The sequence below is a fragment of the Phyllobates terribilis genome, unplaced genomic scaffold (assembly GCF_046119375.1).
Source record: "Phyllobates terribilis strain yellow unplaced genomic scaffold, ASM4611937v1 Scaffold_391__1_contigs__length_1789467, whole genome shotgun sequence".
NCBI lineage: Eukaryota > Metazoa > Chordata > Amphibia > Anura > Dendrobatidae > Phyllobates > Phyllobates terribilis.
Window position 1 is genome coordinate 1,417,966 of NW_027363151.1, and position 16,472 is coordinate 1,434,437.

Genomic DNA, 16,472 nt, shown 5'->3' on the forward strand with positions numbered 1-16,472 from the left:
TCTCCAGGTTCTGACCCGGCTACCTGACTATTCTTCTTCCTATCTCACATCAAAGAACAGCAGGTAACACCGTGGCCCAAGCCTAGGGGTGCAAGTCCAGATCCATGTAGAGGGGTAAAAGGGTGATGGGCAAGGCAATCCCTATTTTGGACACTAACTAGTGCAGTCAAAAATTGTGAGTATAGACAATGACACATCTATTGAAATGATCAAACTCAACAGTCTCCATCAGTAATAGTAACTAGCGGAGAAACCTCTCAGGGGTAATTAGAGTATGGGGCTCGGTGGGACTTAGCAATCTAACGTATCGTAAGGGCATTTGGAAGAGAAAATGGAGACCTTTTTCTTTTTTAAAGACTACCAGGGAGTTACAGACTCACATAAGTGAGGCCGGCCGATCCAACCACAATGAAACCATCACACAGAATTAACCTGTAAAAAAAGATATGGAATAAAAAAATGTTACATCCCCAACAAAATCTTTTGTATGGGGGGGAGAACGCCAACACTAAACCGGAGTTGCACTTATTTATGGTGGACCATTGGAGCTACTATGAGTCCTGACCAGAAGAAAAGAGAAAGTATTAGCGCCCCCATTTCAGGAGAGATTGTGCAGTAATCTGAATTCCTTAGGATGAAAACATAATGGATTTTATGACGTGGAGTGAATCCATGAAACCAGGGCTCGAGCCATGCCAACACATCTCCTGCAGGCGTGAATAAATGTATATTACAGCCATCAGCCACGCACAGCTTAGAGATATATCATGCACAGGTGTAATGTTTTCTGTATAGTTTATCACAATCCTGTTTGAAAATAGTTGGTTTTAAAAGAAATTGAAAAGTCAGGATAAAGGGAAACTCTGCTGTTATTGCACAGAAATTCACACTTGGGCCTCACTGCGCATTTAATGTTATCGATCATAAAAGTGAAGTTTGGCCAGAAAGACTGGACCTGGTCTTGTAGGGACCATATGAGCACATTCAGCAGCACAGAAGGGAGAGAAGGTAGATTCATCCTATAAGATATCAGGGATCTAGGAAGCCAACAGGGGGTAGGTGGATCCTGCAGGTTGTAAGTTCTATAGAAAAGGGCTTTCAATGCCCAAAATCATTTGAACAGTTTTAGATGGAGGAGAATGTTTTGGTCTAGAGGCAAAATGGTGATCACACGATTGTGATACGGCCGGACTCCACCACTAATAAAGGAGCCACAGCCGGTGACTGAGAAGAATCTGTGACTTCTCTGCATTTAGTGGTCACTACTCACCTGGGTAGTCATATGTAGGAATCTCCTCTTTACACCGCTCATCACCCCTCACATATGTCTCTGTAGTATTAATATGGGTCAGATCTTCACCCTGAAACAAATATTGTAAAAGTCACAGACAGATGGAGAAGTCCCATCTATGATCAGCTCTAATCCTGCCATCTCCACCGTTCTCAATACACAAGTATAAAACATATAATACTGGTGGATAAAACAAGACTGAGCACAAGACCTTCACAGCCGTCTACACATCATAGGAGAGATCTCATGACACCTTTTCTCCATCTACCTGATGATCCTGAGGAACATTGGGATCTTCTTGTTTACAGTCTTGTGAAAGAAGAGGACGGGGACATCTCTCTGGTGTTGTCCTCTTACTGGATAGATCTGGAGGAAACACATACAGGGATTGAATCCATTCTTTACATACAGATAATTATAGGCCGTGTGGTTTTAGTCCTGTCTATTACCTGGTGATGTGAGGGGCTGGGGAACCTCCATCATGACGTTCTTGTACAGATCTTTGTGTCCTTCTAAATACTCCCACTCCTCCATGGAGAAATAGACAGCGACATCCTGACATCTTATAGGAACCTGACACATACAATGATACCGTCATCCCCCCGATCCCTTCATAGCGTTACTGTATAATGTCCCAGCATTCCCAGCAGTGTCACCTCTCCAGTCAGCAGCTCAATCATCTTGTAGGCGAGTTCTAGGATCTTTTGGTCATTGATGTCCTCATGTATCAGGGGGTGAGATGGAGGTCCTGTGATAGAGCTCAGGGGTCTTCTCCATCCCTCAGACAAAGGGTCCTGACAGCGCTCACTAGAGGTCTTCTTCACTACTGTGTAATCCTGATTATGGACAAACACATTAATACATCTCCCTCCAGACATCTCCAGAGTCCTCACCTCTCCAGTTCTGTCCATCTGTTATTCCCATAGATAAGAATGATGTAATGTGACGTCATCAGAATCTCTCACCTCTCCAGTAATCCGGAAGAGGATCTCTAGTGTGAGGTGTAATATCCTCTCCGCCATCTTGTCTCTGTCCATATCCATCTTTGATGGGAGAATCAGGAAAATTCTCTTATACAGAAGATCTTCACTGAGAGGATCCGATATTGTAGAGATCTGAACGAGAAGAAAATGAGCCGATGGAACATCATAAAAAACCTGCGTAATAATACAATTACTGGAGACAATAAGGGAAACATGAGATTTATTATTTTACAGTATTTAGTTTTCTTCTTTACATCTACTAATAAAACCTATATATTTTAGGCCACAGACAACAAGCGGTTTCTTCCTCGTCTCGGAAGCTGAATACGTTTTTCATAGACTCATCTTCCATAACACTAATTCTCATCTCATTTACCGACACTGGAATTGGCATTAGTAATACTGCAGGAGATATTCATTACACGTGACATGATAAATAACTAATTCATGAGGAGGACGACATCTTCATCTTCTACTACGGCTCTAGAAACATAGTTAGCCAGAGTCCGTCACTGACTACATCTCCACCGGCCGTCTATATGAATGTTTCCCGTCTTCCCTGCACTGTAATCTTCTATCACGTTAAATCTCATGTCTCATTCACACACAGAAGTTTGAGGCTTTTATATATAATTTCACAAGCCCCTACATATAATAAACTTAAGTGCCTTTCATGTGGCACTAAAGGATGTTTACCCTAATAAATAAATGAAAACAAAAACCACGTGGGGTCCCCCACTATTTTTCGTAACCAGGCAAGGTGAAGCAGACAGCTGCGGGCTGATATCAGGCTCAGAACGATCCTGGTTATTGACCCTTTCCAGCCTGGAAATACGCGCTTTGCCCACCTCTTCTCTATTGCCCTGGTGCGGTGGCAATTGGGGTAATAATAGTTGAGGTTGATGACAGCTGTGAATTGTCAAAAAACACATTTGGCATCAAGCCCTGGGGTTAGTAATGGAGAAAAAAATACCCATACAGAAAAAAAAAATTTATTTGAAGAAAGACTCCCCGACACTCTTCCTGGTTCACCAATTTATTTTTTTAAAAAAAAACAAAAAAACAATGCAGGTCCGACGTAGTCCGTGGCGTTCCCACGCTGATCCCTGAATCCAACATCCAAAGGCTATGGAGCCTTGTTCAGAGGACGACGCTCCATAGGCCGTAGCAGCAGCCACTCTGGGGCCCACTGCGTTCCACAAGACCTGGCGGCTCTGATGAGCAGTGACCTCAGTAACTACACCGCTCTTCAGAGTCACCGAGTCCTCAGTATAATGGCGCCATACAGTGTCCCACACTATAATGTGCCCCACAGTGTAATGGCCCCCCGATACAGTGCCCCACAGTGTAATGGCCCCCCGATACAGTGCTCCACACTATAATGTGCCCCACAGTATCATGACCCCATACAGTGCCCCAGTGTCTAATGGCCCCCCATACAGTGCCCCAGTGTCTAATGGCCCCCCATACAGTGCCCCAGTGTCTAATGGCCTTCCATACAGTGCCCCACTGTCTAATGGCCCCCCATATAGTGCCCCACTGTCTAATGGCCCCCCATACAGTGCCCCACAGTCTAATGGCCCCATATAATGCCCCACAGTATAATGCCCCCCCATATAGTGCAGCAACCCAGCATAATGGTCCCATATAGTGCACCACAGTATAATGGCCACATACAGTACCCACAGTATAATGGTCCCATATAGTGCATCCTGGTATATGGTGTCACGCTATCTCTGTATACTGGAGGTAGGGGGCCTAAGCTGACCCTAAGCTGGGGCCCTGACTAGTCCCTCAACCTGGAGGTACTGTTAAAGGTACAGAGGTCCAGACCGCCAGCGTAACCCCTACCTCCTGAGGATCCCTGCACCTAAGTAATCTAGTCCTGAGAAGGACCCCGATCACAACAAAAGGGGACAAGTAATAATATGCCCACACACAGTACTTAGACGAACGAGACAGTACAAGGGAAAAACCAAAACCACCTTGCATACAAAAACTACACAACTACAACAGAGGGAACACCAACGGGAAAGGAGATAAATGATAAAGCGAGGAAGGGAAAAAACACTCCAAATACACTTATCTCAGAAACTCCAAACACCACGATACGCTCTGTTAGTCTGAATGAAATGCTTTCACCGACACTTCCCAAACAGACCAGCAGGCATTTGAAGGAGTCTCACTACAGCAGTATTGATTGCAGCTGGGCGAGGCTGGACCTCGTCTAGCACAGAGAGAGAGAGAATCAACTCCCTCACTGCCGAAAAACACAAAGCACCAACAAGTCAGCTGCGAGAAGTCAGGCTGTGTACTCGTGACGATCTTCGTGGCGACACACCCGTGACAGTACCCCCCCTTCTACGAGGGGCCTCCGGACCCTCAGGGCCAGGTTTATCCGGGTGAGTCGTGTGGAAGGCCCGAACTAATCGGTCTGCGTTAATATCCGACGCAGGAACCCACATCCTCTCCTCAGGACCATACCCTTTCCAATGAACCAGGTACTGAAGGGACCGGCGATTAAAGCGTGAATCGATGACCCTCGATACCTGGAACTCCAAGTTACCATTGACCACCACTGGAGGGGGAGGTAAAGGTGACGGTACCACCGGCGCCACATACCTCTTAAGCAACGATCTGTGGAACACGTTGTGAATTTTAAACGTAGGGGGGAGGTCAAGACGGAATGCCACCGGATTAATAATAGAACTGATTCTGTACGGCCCGATGAACCTGGGACCCAGTTTCCAGGAGGGAACCTTAAGTTTAATATTCCTGGTAGACAACCATACCCGATCGTTCACACTTAGGTCCGGACCAGACACTCTCCTCCTATCAGCCATACGTTTGTATCGGTTCCCCATAGTATTCAGATTCTTCAGCACCCCTCTCCATACTGAAGCGAGTGATGAGGAAAATCGTTCCTCCTCAGGAACCCCCGAAGAGCCCCCCCTACTGAAAGTACAAAACTGGGGGTGAAAACCATATGCCTCAAAAAACGGGGACTTACCAGTGGACTCGCTCCGCCTATTATTAAGAGCAAACTCTGCCAGAGGTAAGAAAGAAGCCCAGTCCTCCTGGTTCTCTGACACAAAACACCGGAGATATGTCTCCAAGCTCTGGTTCATACGTTCCGTCTGACCATTGGTCTGAGGATGAAAAGCCGATGAGAACGACAAATGCATACCCCGCCGTGCACAAAACGCCTTCCAGAACTTGGACACAAACTGAGACCCCCGATCAGACACCACCTCGGAGGGTACCCCGTGAAGCCTCACAATCTCCCCAATGAACACCTGCGCAAGAGTTTTAGCATTAGGGAGAGCCGGAAGAGCGATAAAATGTGCCATCTTGCTGAACCTGTCCACTACAACGAGTATGACCGTTTTACCCGAAGACGGAGGGAGGTCCGTAATAAAGTCCATAGACAGATGAGTCCAAGGACGCTCCGGGATCTTCAAAGGTAAGAGGGCCCCAGACGGACGGGTATGTGAGGTCTTAGAGCGCGCACAAACCCCACCGTACGCGACAAAAGTTACCACCTCCTTATGTAAGTTAGGCCACCAAAACCGACGCGAGAGGAGATCCACAGTTGCTTTACTCCCTGGGTGTCCTGCAAAAACTGAGTTATGGTGTGCCTCGATCACCTTTTGTCGCAACTGATCTGGAACAAACAGTCTCCCCGGAGGTCCAACAGGGGCGTCCCCCTGAGCCTCCAATACCTCCTCCTCCAGCTCAGAGCATACTGCCGAAACCACCACCCCCTCCTGAAGGATAGGAATCGGGTCGTCCGTATTCCCGGCCCCAGGGAAACTACGAGATAAGGCATCCGCCTTTACATTTTTTGACCCAGGACGATATGTAACGACAAAATTAAACCTGGTAAAAAACAATGACCTAGCTTGTCTGGGATTCAGACGTTTCGCGGACTCCACATATAGCAGGTTCTTGTGATCGGTGATGACGGTGACCGGATGGACTGCCCCCTCCAAAAAATGGCGCCACTCCTCAAAAGCTAACTTAATGGCCAAGAGTTCCCTATTGCCGACATCGTAATTCCTCTCAGCGGGCGACAATTTCTTAGAGAAAAAGGCGCACGGATGCCACTTACCAGGGGACGAACCCTGTGACAATACTGCTCCCACCCCTACCTCGGAAGCGTCTACCTCTACAATGAATGGCTGTGACGCATCAGGTTGAATGAGTATGGGTGCCGAGGCAAAACATTTTTTCAAGGAGGAGAATGCTTGACAAGCCTTGTCAGACCACCTAGAAAAATCCGTCCCCTTTTTAGTCATGTCTGTGAGAGGCTTAACCATGGACGAGAAATTACGAATGAACTTCCGGTAATAATTAGCAAACCCCAGGAAATGTTGTAGTGCCTTAAGATTCTCTGGCCGATCCCACTCAAGAACTGCCCGCACTTTCCCAGGGTCCATACGAAAACCGGACGCTGAAACCAGGAAGCCTAAAAACTGGAGTTCCTGTACGGCGAACACACACTTTTCCCATTTGGCATACAGTTTATTATCCCGCAAGATCTGTAACACCAGCCTAACGTGCTCCTGATGAGACACCAGATCCGGCGAGTAAATTAAGATATCATCCAGATATATGACAACAAACTGTCCCACCAGGCGGCGAAAAATGTCATTAACAAAGTGTTGGAACACCGCCGGGGCATTAGTCAGACCGAATGGCATGACAAGGTTCTCATAATGCCCCTCCGGAGTGTTAAACGCCGTCTTCCACTCATCCCCCTCCTTCATCCTAATCAGATTGTACGCCCCCCTGAGATCCAACTTAGAGAACCATTTGGCGCCCACGATCTGATTAAAGAGATCGGGAATAAGTGGGAGCGGATACGGATCTCGGACCGTAATCCGATTAAGTTCACGGAAATCCAGGCAAGGGCGTAGGCCTCCATCTTTCTTCTTAACAAAGAAGAACCCCGCAGCCACCGGTGAAGATGAAGGTCTAATATGCCCCTTAGCCAGACTTTCTGAAATATAATCCTTCATGGCCTGCCTCTCAGGACCAGAAAGGTTATACAACCTAGCTTTAGGTAACTTGGCCTCAGGGAGCAGTTTTACAGAACAGTCATACTCGCGATGAGGAGGTAGTTCCTGACACCCTTTCTCCGAGAATACATCCTCAAAGTCCGCCAGAAATGGAGGTAAGACCCAAGGAGTAACCGCACCGATGACCGTGTTCATGCAGTTTTTATTACAGAATTTACTCCATTGGCTTATCTCTCTGGTTTGCCAATTAATAACCGGGCTATGCTTAGCTAACCAAGGAAGGCCCAACACTATAGGAGTGGGAAGACCCTCCAACACGTAGCAAGACAACAGTTCTTTATGTATCGCCCCCACTTGAAGTTTTACGTCATGCACAGCTTGCAAAAAACTTCCCTGACCGAGAGGCCTGGCATCGATCGAGAATATGGGGATGGGTTTAGCCAACTCACTCAATCGCATACCTTGAACCCGGGCAAACCGAGCATCAACCAGATTAGCCCCGGCCCCACTATCCAGAAGAACAGATATCCTCTCAGTTCTCGTACCCACCACCACCTCCGCCGGTATGAGAAACTGAGATGAACCTAGGGACGAAATACCTACTCCCAGATTGCCGTCCACCACACAACCTGGGATCAACAGTTTTCCGACGACTCTTCACTCTGCAAGGGACGGGATGGACACCCCCCAATAAAATGTCCCTTTCTCCCGCAGAAGAAACACCTTCCTGTCTTATGGCGCACCACCGGTCCCCTCCCCCGAAATGATGTCCCTCCTAATTGCATAGGCTCCTCTGGACTGACCAGGGGAACCACCATATGAGGGGACCTTGTAGGAGGTGGAGTCATCACAGGGGGTAGAGTTATCCCGCACCTCTCCCGAAGCCGTCTGTCAACGCGAATAACAAGGGCCATAGCGGCTTCCAGTGACGCGGGAGAGTCATACTGTGCCAACACATCCTGTAATTTGTCGGATAAACCATGACAAAACCGGGTCATTCCACTGGGTGTCCGTGGCCCACCTACGGAACTCCGAACAGAATTCCTCCGCCGGACGATCTCCCTGCTGGATCCTACGTAACTTAGACTCAGCAAGGGAGATCCGATCTGGGTCATCATATACGAGTCCCAGAGCAGCTGAGCCGCACACCGGGACAGAAGGAGCCACCTGGGAAACAGGCAGGATAGACAGTAAAGCCAAGTCGGCTAAAGGACCTCTGCTGACGTCATACCCATGTGAGCATGCAATCTGATGATGTCACCAGAAGGGGCGGGGCCTCATGCTCCATTGTAGGAGGATTTTGTAGGTTTGGATCTGCCTGGGAAAGGAGGGGATCCTTTTATTTGCAAGGGGCTGCGTGCTGGGGGTCTGTGTGGGGAAGGAGGAAGCGCTGTTACTTGCTTGGTGCTCGGGGTCCCGTGTCTTCCCCCTCCCCCTTTGCCGTGTCTCCCCCCCCTTCTTTGCCATGTTTCCACCCCTTCTTTGCCGTGTCTCCCCCCTTCTTTGCTGTGTCTCCCCCCCTTCTCTGCCGTGTCTGCCCCCCTTGTTTGCCGAGTCTTCCCCCCTTCTTTGCCGTGTCTCCCCCCCTTCTTTGCCATGTCTTCCTCCCCTTCTTTTCTGTGTCTCTCCCCCCTTCTTTGCCGTGTCTCCCCCCTTCTTTGCTGTGTCTTCCCCCCTTCTTTGCCGTGTCTTCCCCCCTCTTCTTTGCCGTGTCCCCCCCTTCTTTGCCGTGCCCCCCCCCCTTCTTTGCCGTGTCTCCCCCCCTTCTTTGCCGTGTCTCCCCCCCTCTCTTTCTGTACTCTCTTGATGCTTCTCTATTGATTTTTTCTGCGCCATCCTAGGAGGCGTTATCTGTGTTATGGGGCCCACTCACGTTCCCTTACTTCTGACCAGTTGCCTTTTTTTTTTCTAGGCTCTGATCAACCGTCACTGGCTTCTGCTCCAGGGGTGCAGGTAGTTTCCAGGTAGTCTCTCAAAATAAGGCTTTTATCGCAACTACAGGGTGGGCCATTTATATGGATACACCTAAATTAAATGGGAATGGTTGGTTATATCAACTTCCTGTTGTGTTGGATTGTCAATGCAACCCTCTTCTCCCACTCTTGACACACTGATAGCAACACTGCAGAAGAAATGCTAGCACAGGCTTCCAGTATCTGTTGTTTCAGATGCTGCACATCTCGTATCTTGATGGTATGGTGTGGTATATGGGGTACAAAGATAGTGGGACCATTCTTCATCAATGTAAACCTCAATGCCACTGGATATCTGAAATTGCTACATGATGATGTGTTGCCCTCTTTATGCACTGAAGATGGCACGTTCCCTGAGTTTTTCCAACAAGATGGTGCCACCACCACATTATGGGTGTCAGGTCCGAGCATTCCTAGATGAACAGTTTCCTAGAAAGTGGATTGGTCATCGTGGGCCAGTTGAATAGCCACCAAGGTCTCCTGATCTGACCCCCTTAGACTTATCTTTGGGGTCATCTGAGGGCAATTGTCTATGCTGTGAGGATACGATATGCAACGGATACTGGAAGCCTGTGCTAGCATTTCTTCTGCGGTGTTGCTATCAGTGTGTCAAGAGTGGGAGAAGAGGGTTGCATTGACAATCCAACACAATGGGCAGCACTTTGAACACATTTTATAAGTGGTCATAAACTTGTAAAAAAAATTAAGGAAAGCCAAGCACACCATTGTTGTTCTTATGAAATTCTCAATAAGTTTTATGTGTCACATGACCCTCTTCCCATTAAAAAAAATAAAGTTGGATCCAAAATGGCCTACTTCAAAATGGCCACCATGGTCACCACCCATCTGGAACAGTTTTCCCCCTCCCATATACTAATGTGCCACAAACAGGAAGTTGATATCACCAACCATTCCCATCTAATTTAGGTGTATCCATATAAATGGCCCACCCTGTAGATTGCAAATTTTGTTCTGCCTATAGGGTGCCATGATACTCCAACCTACCCCACCCAGCTTGGGGTCAGTGGGTGATGGGGGTTGGAGAGTGGGATTTATCTCCCCTCAAGCAGTTTTCACAGTGTTTATTTTCCTGGGCTCCTGCCGGTGCTGGCATTGCTGCGGGCTCCCTTGCAGTCTCTTGTCTCCTATCCTTGCACTATTCCTTTCCTCTGCAAACATCCAGACAGAAGACCCAGGTGCCTTCTGTCGCCATTGCCATTTGGGGACACCGTGTGGTTTCACAGCTCCAGAATCTTTTCTGGTTAGCAATATGCGCCCTCCTGGGCCTATTTTCAGTTTTTCCAGGCACCCCGTCATCTTGCAGAGAGCCCCACAGGCAGCCTCCTGTGGTCATTTCAGCTTGGGGGGGGGGAGGAGTCTCTCCTTCAGGGAGATCTGAATGGCTCATATGGACACCACCGCCCTGATCCTGGTATATCTCGGGGTTACAAGATGGAATGCCCTCTAGTGGCCGGGTGTATACTCACGCTCTTGTGTCGGCTAATATATCCAACCAGAAAGGAATTTTATGGTAGATACAGAAATCACATTTTTCAACAATTTTTACAACTAAAGTGCTGTGGACTCGGGCACAAAAGGTTTTTGTTTTCATTGGCCCTAATGTACAACTTGGCTTTATTCTACGTATTGTTTAGTAAAGTTCATTGTTCTACATTTGTTTGTATAAATATATTTATATCTGTCTCCTTTTTGTTAGAATTATTTATACAAGTGTTTTAATAAAACAGTTTGAAAACGTCCGCGGGCGAAACATGGGGGGCGAAATGTGCGGGGGCGAATATTCCTGGGGGCGAAATGTGCGAGGGCGAAATGTACCTGGGGCGAACAGATGGGGCGAACTGCTGGGGGCGAAACTTCCTATAACCGACTTAAATATGAGTGCCTGAGGAAAGGGTCTGAATACTTATAATAATGTGATATTTCAGTTTTCCTTTTTTAATATATTTGCAAAAATTTCTACATTTCTGTTTTTTTTTCAGTCAAGATGGAGTGCAGAGTGTACTTTAATGAGAAAAAATTAACTTTTTAGAATTTACCAACTGGCTGCAATGAAACAAAGAGTGAAAAATTTAAAGGGGTCTGAATACTTTCCGTACCCACTGTAAATATGATTCAGCAGAGGCAGGGGAACACCGTCGAAGGTCTGGAAGAGTTTTCTCAGACCCACTCATCTCACAGGCCCTGATGCGCGGGGTACTCTCACAATGAGGGATAATTTTTCGAAGATGCTGAAGGAGTAACTTGACAACCGTACCAACGTCCTCCGTTATTCCTCTGTGCCTTATAATTATAATTATTATCCAAGCTGGACACGTGGTATGAACTGGCTCTCTACGCCTTTGAGGTCCTGGCCTGCCCTGCTGCTAGCGTTTTTGTCACGCTTCCTAATAATGGGAACATTTTTTTTGCTGAGGCCCTCCTCTATGACTCTTCAAAGGGGTATTGGGATGCGTTCAAATTTTTTTTCAGCTCTTGCAGTCACTGCATAGGCAATAACAGTATAGGAAACACACTTCCTAATAATAGGAACATTTTTTTTTTACTGAGGCCCTCCTCTATGTGTCTCTAAATTGGTATTGGGGTTTTTCCAAAATTTATGCAGCCGTTGCAGTCACAGCATACGCAATAACTTTAGAGCAGAACCGCTCCTTTGTAATGGGAACATTTTGTTACTGAGGTCTCCCTCTATGTCTTTTCAAAGGGGTATTGGAGTGTGTCTTAATTTTTGGCAGCCCTTGAAGTCACTGCATTTGCTATAACAGTATAGGAGAACCGCTCCTTAATAATGGGAACAACAAAGCATAGGCAGATGCTGGCCCTCTAACATTAGTGAGGGCTGACTGCTGGCCCTTTAACAATAGTAAGGGCCGCCTGATGGCCCTATAAAAAATAGGCTTTGTGACTTTCAGAATCCCTCCTTCATAAATGAAACAGGATGTGTCTGATCATGTGTCACAAACCACAAGGCCAGATAAGGTAGTAAAATGTTAAAATGACTGAAGATATTCAAGGTAATCCCATGTCAATCACTGTGCACTGTTGGCAGGATTACAGAGATCTCCATGTACAGTGAAATTTGACACTGCAGCTTGCAAAGGAGGGGGCCCGACAAGCGTGAGAAATCCCCCAGCAACTGCAGCAGGCAGGCCCTTCCTCCCACGCCATGTGCTTCTTTGTTCAAGAAACATAAATCAACAGCGAATTATGGGAAGACGATACATCCGAGTGATACACAAAATGGATTTTTGGAAACCTAAAAGAATGGAGAATCTCACCATTCCTTTCTTCACCGCCCAGCAAGCAAGGAAAGGGAGATATGCAGCACAGCCTTTCAGAAGCCCCTAGGACTACTTTGTTTGGTCTCCACGAGTAGCAGAAGCGATTCCTTAAGACCATCCAGTAAAGAGGTTTTGGGAGTCTCTTCGCTAAGAGCAACCAGGGGAGGAGATTTGGGCGTAGCCACAAAGCCGGATTGGGAGTCAGCCAGAGGGGTTAAGTACTCCAGGAACCCTGACATGACATGTGGGAAAAGTCCATCCACTAAGCGAGGGCACACAGCCTTCCATGTGGCAGCCCTCCCACACAAGCCAGACCATTCCATCTAAACTGGTAATTGACTCAAGTTCTGCTTATACTTGTTGTACCATACTTTTGTACTTGGGCTGTTCTTTTATCTCGACCCACAAACCTTACGTCTGTTGTTCAGTCCAATGAACACGCTACCGGGCTGGTTTCTAGCCAGATATAAGTCCGTTACAGAATATCAAATAGAAACTTGTGGCAGCTCTACCAGGCCGACAAGGCTCTGCTTCACTGGAGTAGTGAAAGAGCCTCTCAGGGGCTTGAGCGAGTGTGGTGCCATGTCAGTGGCTGAGTGGAACACCTTTTCTCACTCCCTGGTGCCTCTCTGTACCCATGTGTACAGGGGGTGACTGTATAGAACTGTACCAATCTGACCTTAAGCATCCTTGAGGGGGGTGCAGAACGTCATGTAGGTGCAACGGGTAGATCCGTATGACGTGCTCCATCTGGCGTAGTGTGACATCAGGCGGGTGGCGGATCCATTATAAGTGGTGGCAACAGCGAGATTCTGTGGGGTCTCCCTGCTGCCGTTTCTTCACAATAACATTTACCAGTAAATGTATTTTTCACAGTTGAAAGCAATGCAAAAGTGCAAAAACGCTACGTGTGAACATAGCCAAAGGAGTGGAAGAGCATTTTTGTTTTTGGTTATTTATTTTACCTTATATACAAGTCATTACCCTGGAAAAGATGTTCTTTAACATTTTTCCCAAGAAAATCCATTTTGGCTTCGTTTTTGTATGTTTTATTGTGAGCCCGCAAATGTTTCTTTAATATTCTGGCAAAATTGTTCACAGCAGTGACCTAGGAGTCAGAGATGCTTCCAGGGGTCTTCCCCATGCTATTCTCATGTCATTTCAGCACTTTTTAGGCCCTCTGCAGACCTCCAGGAAGGGGGGAGGGGCGCCGGAAAAATGCTCAAGTTTCCCATAGACTTACATTGGGCTCGTTACTCGGACCGAAAACTCGAGCATTCCAATTTGCTCGACCCGAGCATTTTAGTGCTCGTTCATCACTAATCCGGACGTGTGAAAGAGGCCTAATTCTGTAACAGAGATAAAAATTCCCCATTTTTCCAAGCAGTGTGAGTCGGACATTCACTGATCAGCAAGTTATCACCTGTCTCTTGGATCGGTGATAACTTGTTTTCACTACACAAACTGTTTAAGGCCCATAAACACCCAATCCCTACAATCCTATGGTTGAAAGCTGTCTCATGACTATCATAAGGAGTGCATAGCCAAATGTTCTTGTGCTCTCTATTAGAGAGCAGGTGTCGAGCTCCACTGGTGGCAGCTTATCTTCAGAGAGAACAAGAAGTTCAACTACTGGAATTCCAACGCGCTGGATCTTTCTCTCCCCTGACATCAATTATCAAGGAAGAGGCGGGAAGCCCCAATACCCGTCAGATTGTTGGCTGATTCTGCCAACTTTAGCTTTATGTGTATGGAAGCCTTAGTGTAATCTGTATAAGGACTGATTCAGACGTCCATGCATCTCGGTCTGACCTCAGAATGCAATGCATGGACTTGCCAAGGCTCTGCCACCCAGAGTGTGACAGCCTCATAGAAATACATGAAGCCTCATGCTTGGGTCAGGAGACCCGAGGCCAGTACATGCATTGACAGTACTGTGTGCACACAAATCATGAACCTCAGTGCAGAAACTCTGAACTAGTTATCTCTGTAGTGAGAATGCTACAATGGACATCCTTATTCTGTTCTGTGTGCCAGAAATCTTGAACCTCAGTGCAGCAACTCCAATCTAGTCATCTCTGTAGTGAGACAAATCTCAATAAAAAAAAAAACAAGTTGAGCCTATAGTAAGTAAATAATTTGTAATAGCACACTATTTACATACAGCCCCTGGCAAAAATTATGGAATCACCGGGCTCGGAGTATGTTCATTCAGTTGTTTAATGTTGTTGAAAAAAAGCAGATCACAGACATGGCACAAAACTAAAGTCATTTTAAATGGCAACTTTAGGGCTTTAAGAAACACTAAAAGAAATCAAGATAAAAAATGTGGTACTCAGTAAGGGTAATTTTTTTTCACAGCAAGCAGAGGGAAAAAATTATGGAATCACCCTGTAAATTTTCATTTCCAAAACTAACACCTACATCAAATTAGATCTGCTCATTAGTCTGCATCTAAAAAGGAGTGATCACACCTTGGAGAGCTGTTGCACCAAGTGGACTAACATGAATCATGGCTCCAACATGAGAGTTGTCAATTGAAACAAAGAAGAGGATTATCAAACTCTTAAAAGAAGGTAAATCATCACGCAATGTTGCAAAAGATGCTGGTTGTTCACAGTCAGCTGTGTCTAAAATCTGGACCAAATACAAACAACATGGAAAGGTTGTTAAAGGCAAACATACTGGTAGACCAAGGAAGACATCAAAGCGTCAAGACCGGAAACTTAAAGCACTATGTCTCCAAAACAGGAAATGAACAACAAAACAAATGAGGAACGTGTGGGAGGAAACTGGAGTCAATGTCTGTGACCGAACTGTAAGAAACCGCCTAAAGGAAATAAGATTTACATAAAGAAAAGCTAAACAAAAGCCATCATTAACACCTAAACAGACAAAAACAAGGTTACAATGGGCTAAGGAAAAGCAATCGTGGACTGTGGATGACTGGATGAAAGTGATATTCAGTGATGAATCGCGAATCTGCATTGGGCAAGGTGATGATGCTGGAACTTTTGTTTGGTGCCGTTCCAATGAGATTTATAAAGATGACTGCATGAAGAGAACATGCAAATTTCCACAGTCATTGATGATATGGGGCTGCATGTCAGGTAAAGGCACTGGTGAGATGGCTGTCATTACATCTTCAATAAATGCCCAAGTTTACATTGATATTTTGGATAGTTTTCTTATCCCGTCAATTGAAAGGATGTTTGGGGATGATTACATCATTTTTCAAGATGACAATGCATCCTAGAGCAAATATTGTGAAAACATTCCTTGAAAGAAGACACATAAGGTCAATGTCATGGCCTGCAAATAGTCCGGATCTCAATCCAATTGAAAATCTTTGGTGGAAGTTGAAGAAAATGGTCCATGACAAGGCTCCAACCTGCAAAGCTGATCTGGCAACAGCAATCAGAGAAAGTTGGAGCCAGATTGATGAAGAGTACTGTTTGTCACTCATTAAGTCCATGCCTCAGAGACTGGAAGCTGTTATTAAAGCCAGAGGTGATGCAACAAAATACTAGTGATGTATTTGAGTATTCTTTTGTGTGTTTGTTTTTCATGATTCCATAATTTTTTCCCTCTACTTGGTGTGAAAAAAATTACCCTTACTGAGTACCACATTTTTTATCTTGATTTCTTTTAGTGTTTCTTAAAGCCCTAAAGTTGCCATTTGAAATTTCTTTAGTTTTGTGCCATGTCTGTGATCGGCTTTTTTTCAACAACACTAAACAACTGAATGAACATCCTCCGAGCCCGGTGATTCCACCATTTTTGCCAGGGGTTGTAGTTACATAGGATGATAAAAGACCTAGGTCCATCAAGTCCAACCTTTATCCAAGAATTTAACATTTTTGTCACTAAATACGGTATATGCTTAATTTTTTTTATCTTGTGTT

The 16,472-nt window shown here is 46.0% G+C and overlaps 2 protein-coding genes across 2 annotated transcripts in view; both read right to left on the minus strand.

Annotated features, from left to right (window-relative positions):
* The window catches only part of LOC141224344 (uncharacterized), an 859,055-nt gene that overhangs the window by 727,297 nt on the left and 115,286 nt on the right, over positions 1-16,472 (minus strand). The window lies entirely within an intron of this gene.
* LOC141224347 (uncharacterized) lies at positions 428-2,626 on the minus strand. The gene is made up of 7 exons (XM_073666934.1): positions 2,603-2,626; positions 2,257-2,448; positions 1,948-2,127; positions 1,741-1,864; positions 1,560-1,657; positions 1,271-1,361; positions 428-432 (listed from the first exon to the last, which is right to left on the minus strand). The coding sequence occupies exons 1-7, from the start codon at positions 2,624-2,626 to the stop codon at positions 428-430; spliced, it is 714 nt and encodes a 237-aa protein (XP_073523035.1).

What these genes read in the sequence shown, in the direction of transcription:
- LOC141224347 (XM_073666934.1), bottom strand. Translation starts at nt 2,626, where the DNA reads ATGGAAGATGAGTCTATGAAAAAC. An exon ending in TCTTCCGGATTACTGGAGAG is followed by an intron (nt 2,128 to 2,256) that starts GTGAGAGATTCT and finishes GTCCATAATCAG; the next exon opens with GATTACACAGTAGTGAAGAA. An exon ending in CCAGCCCCTCACATCACCAG is followed by an intron (nt 1,658 to 1,740) that starts GTAATAGACAGG and finishes TGTTTCCTCCAG; the next exon opens with ATCTATCCAGTAAGAGGACA.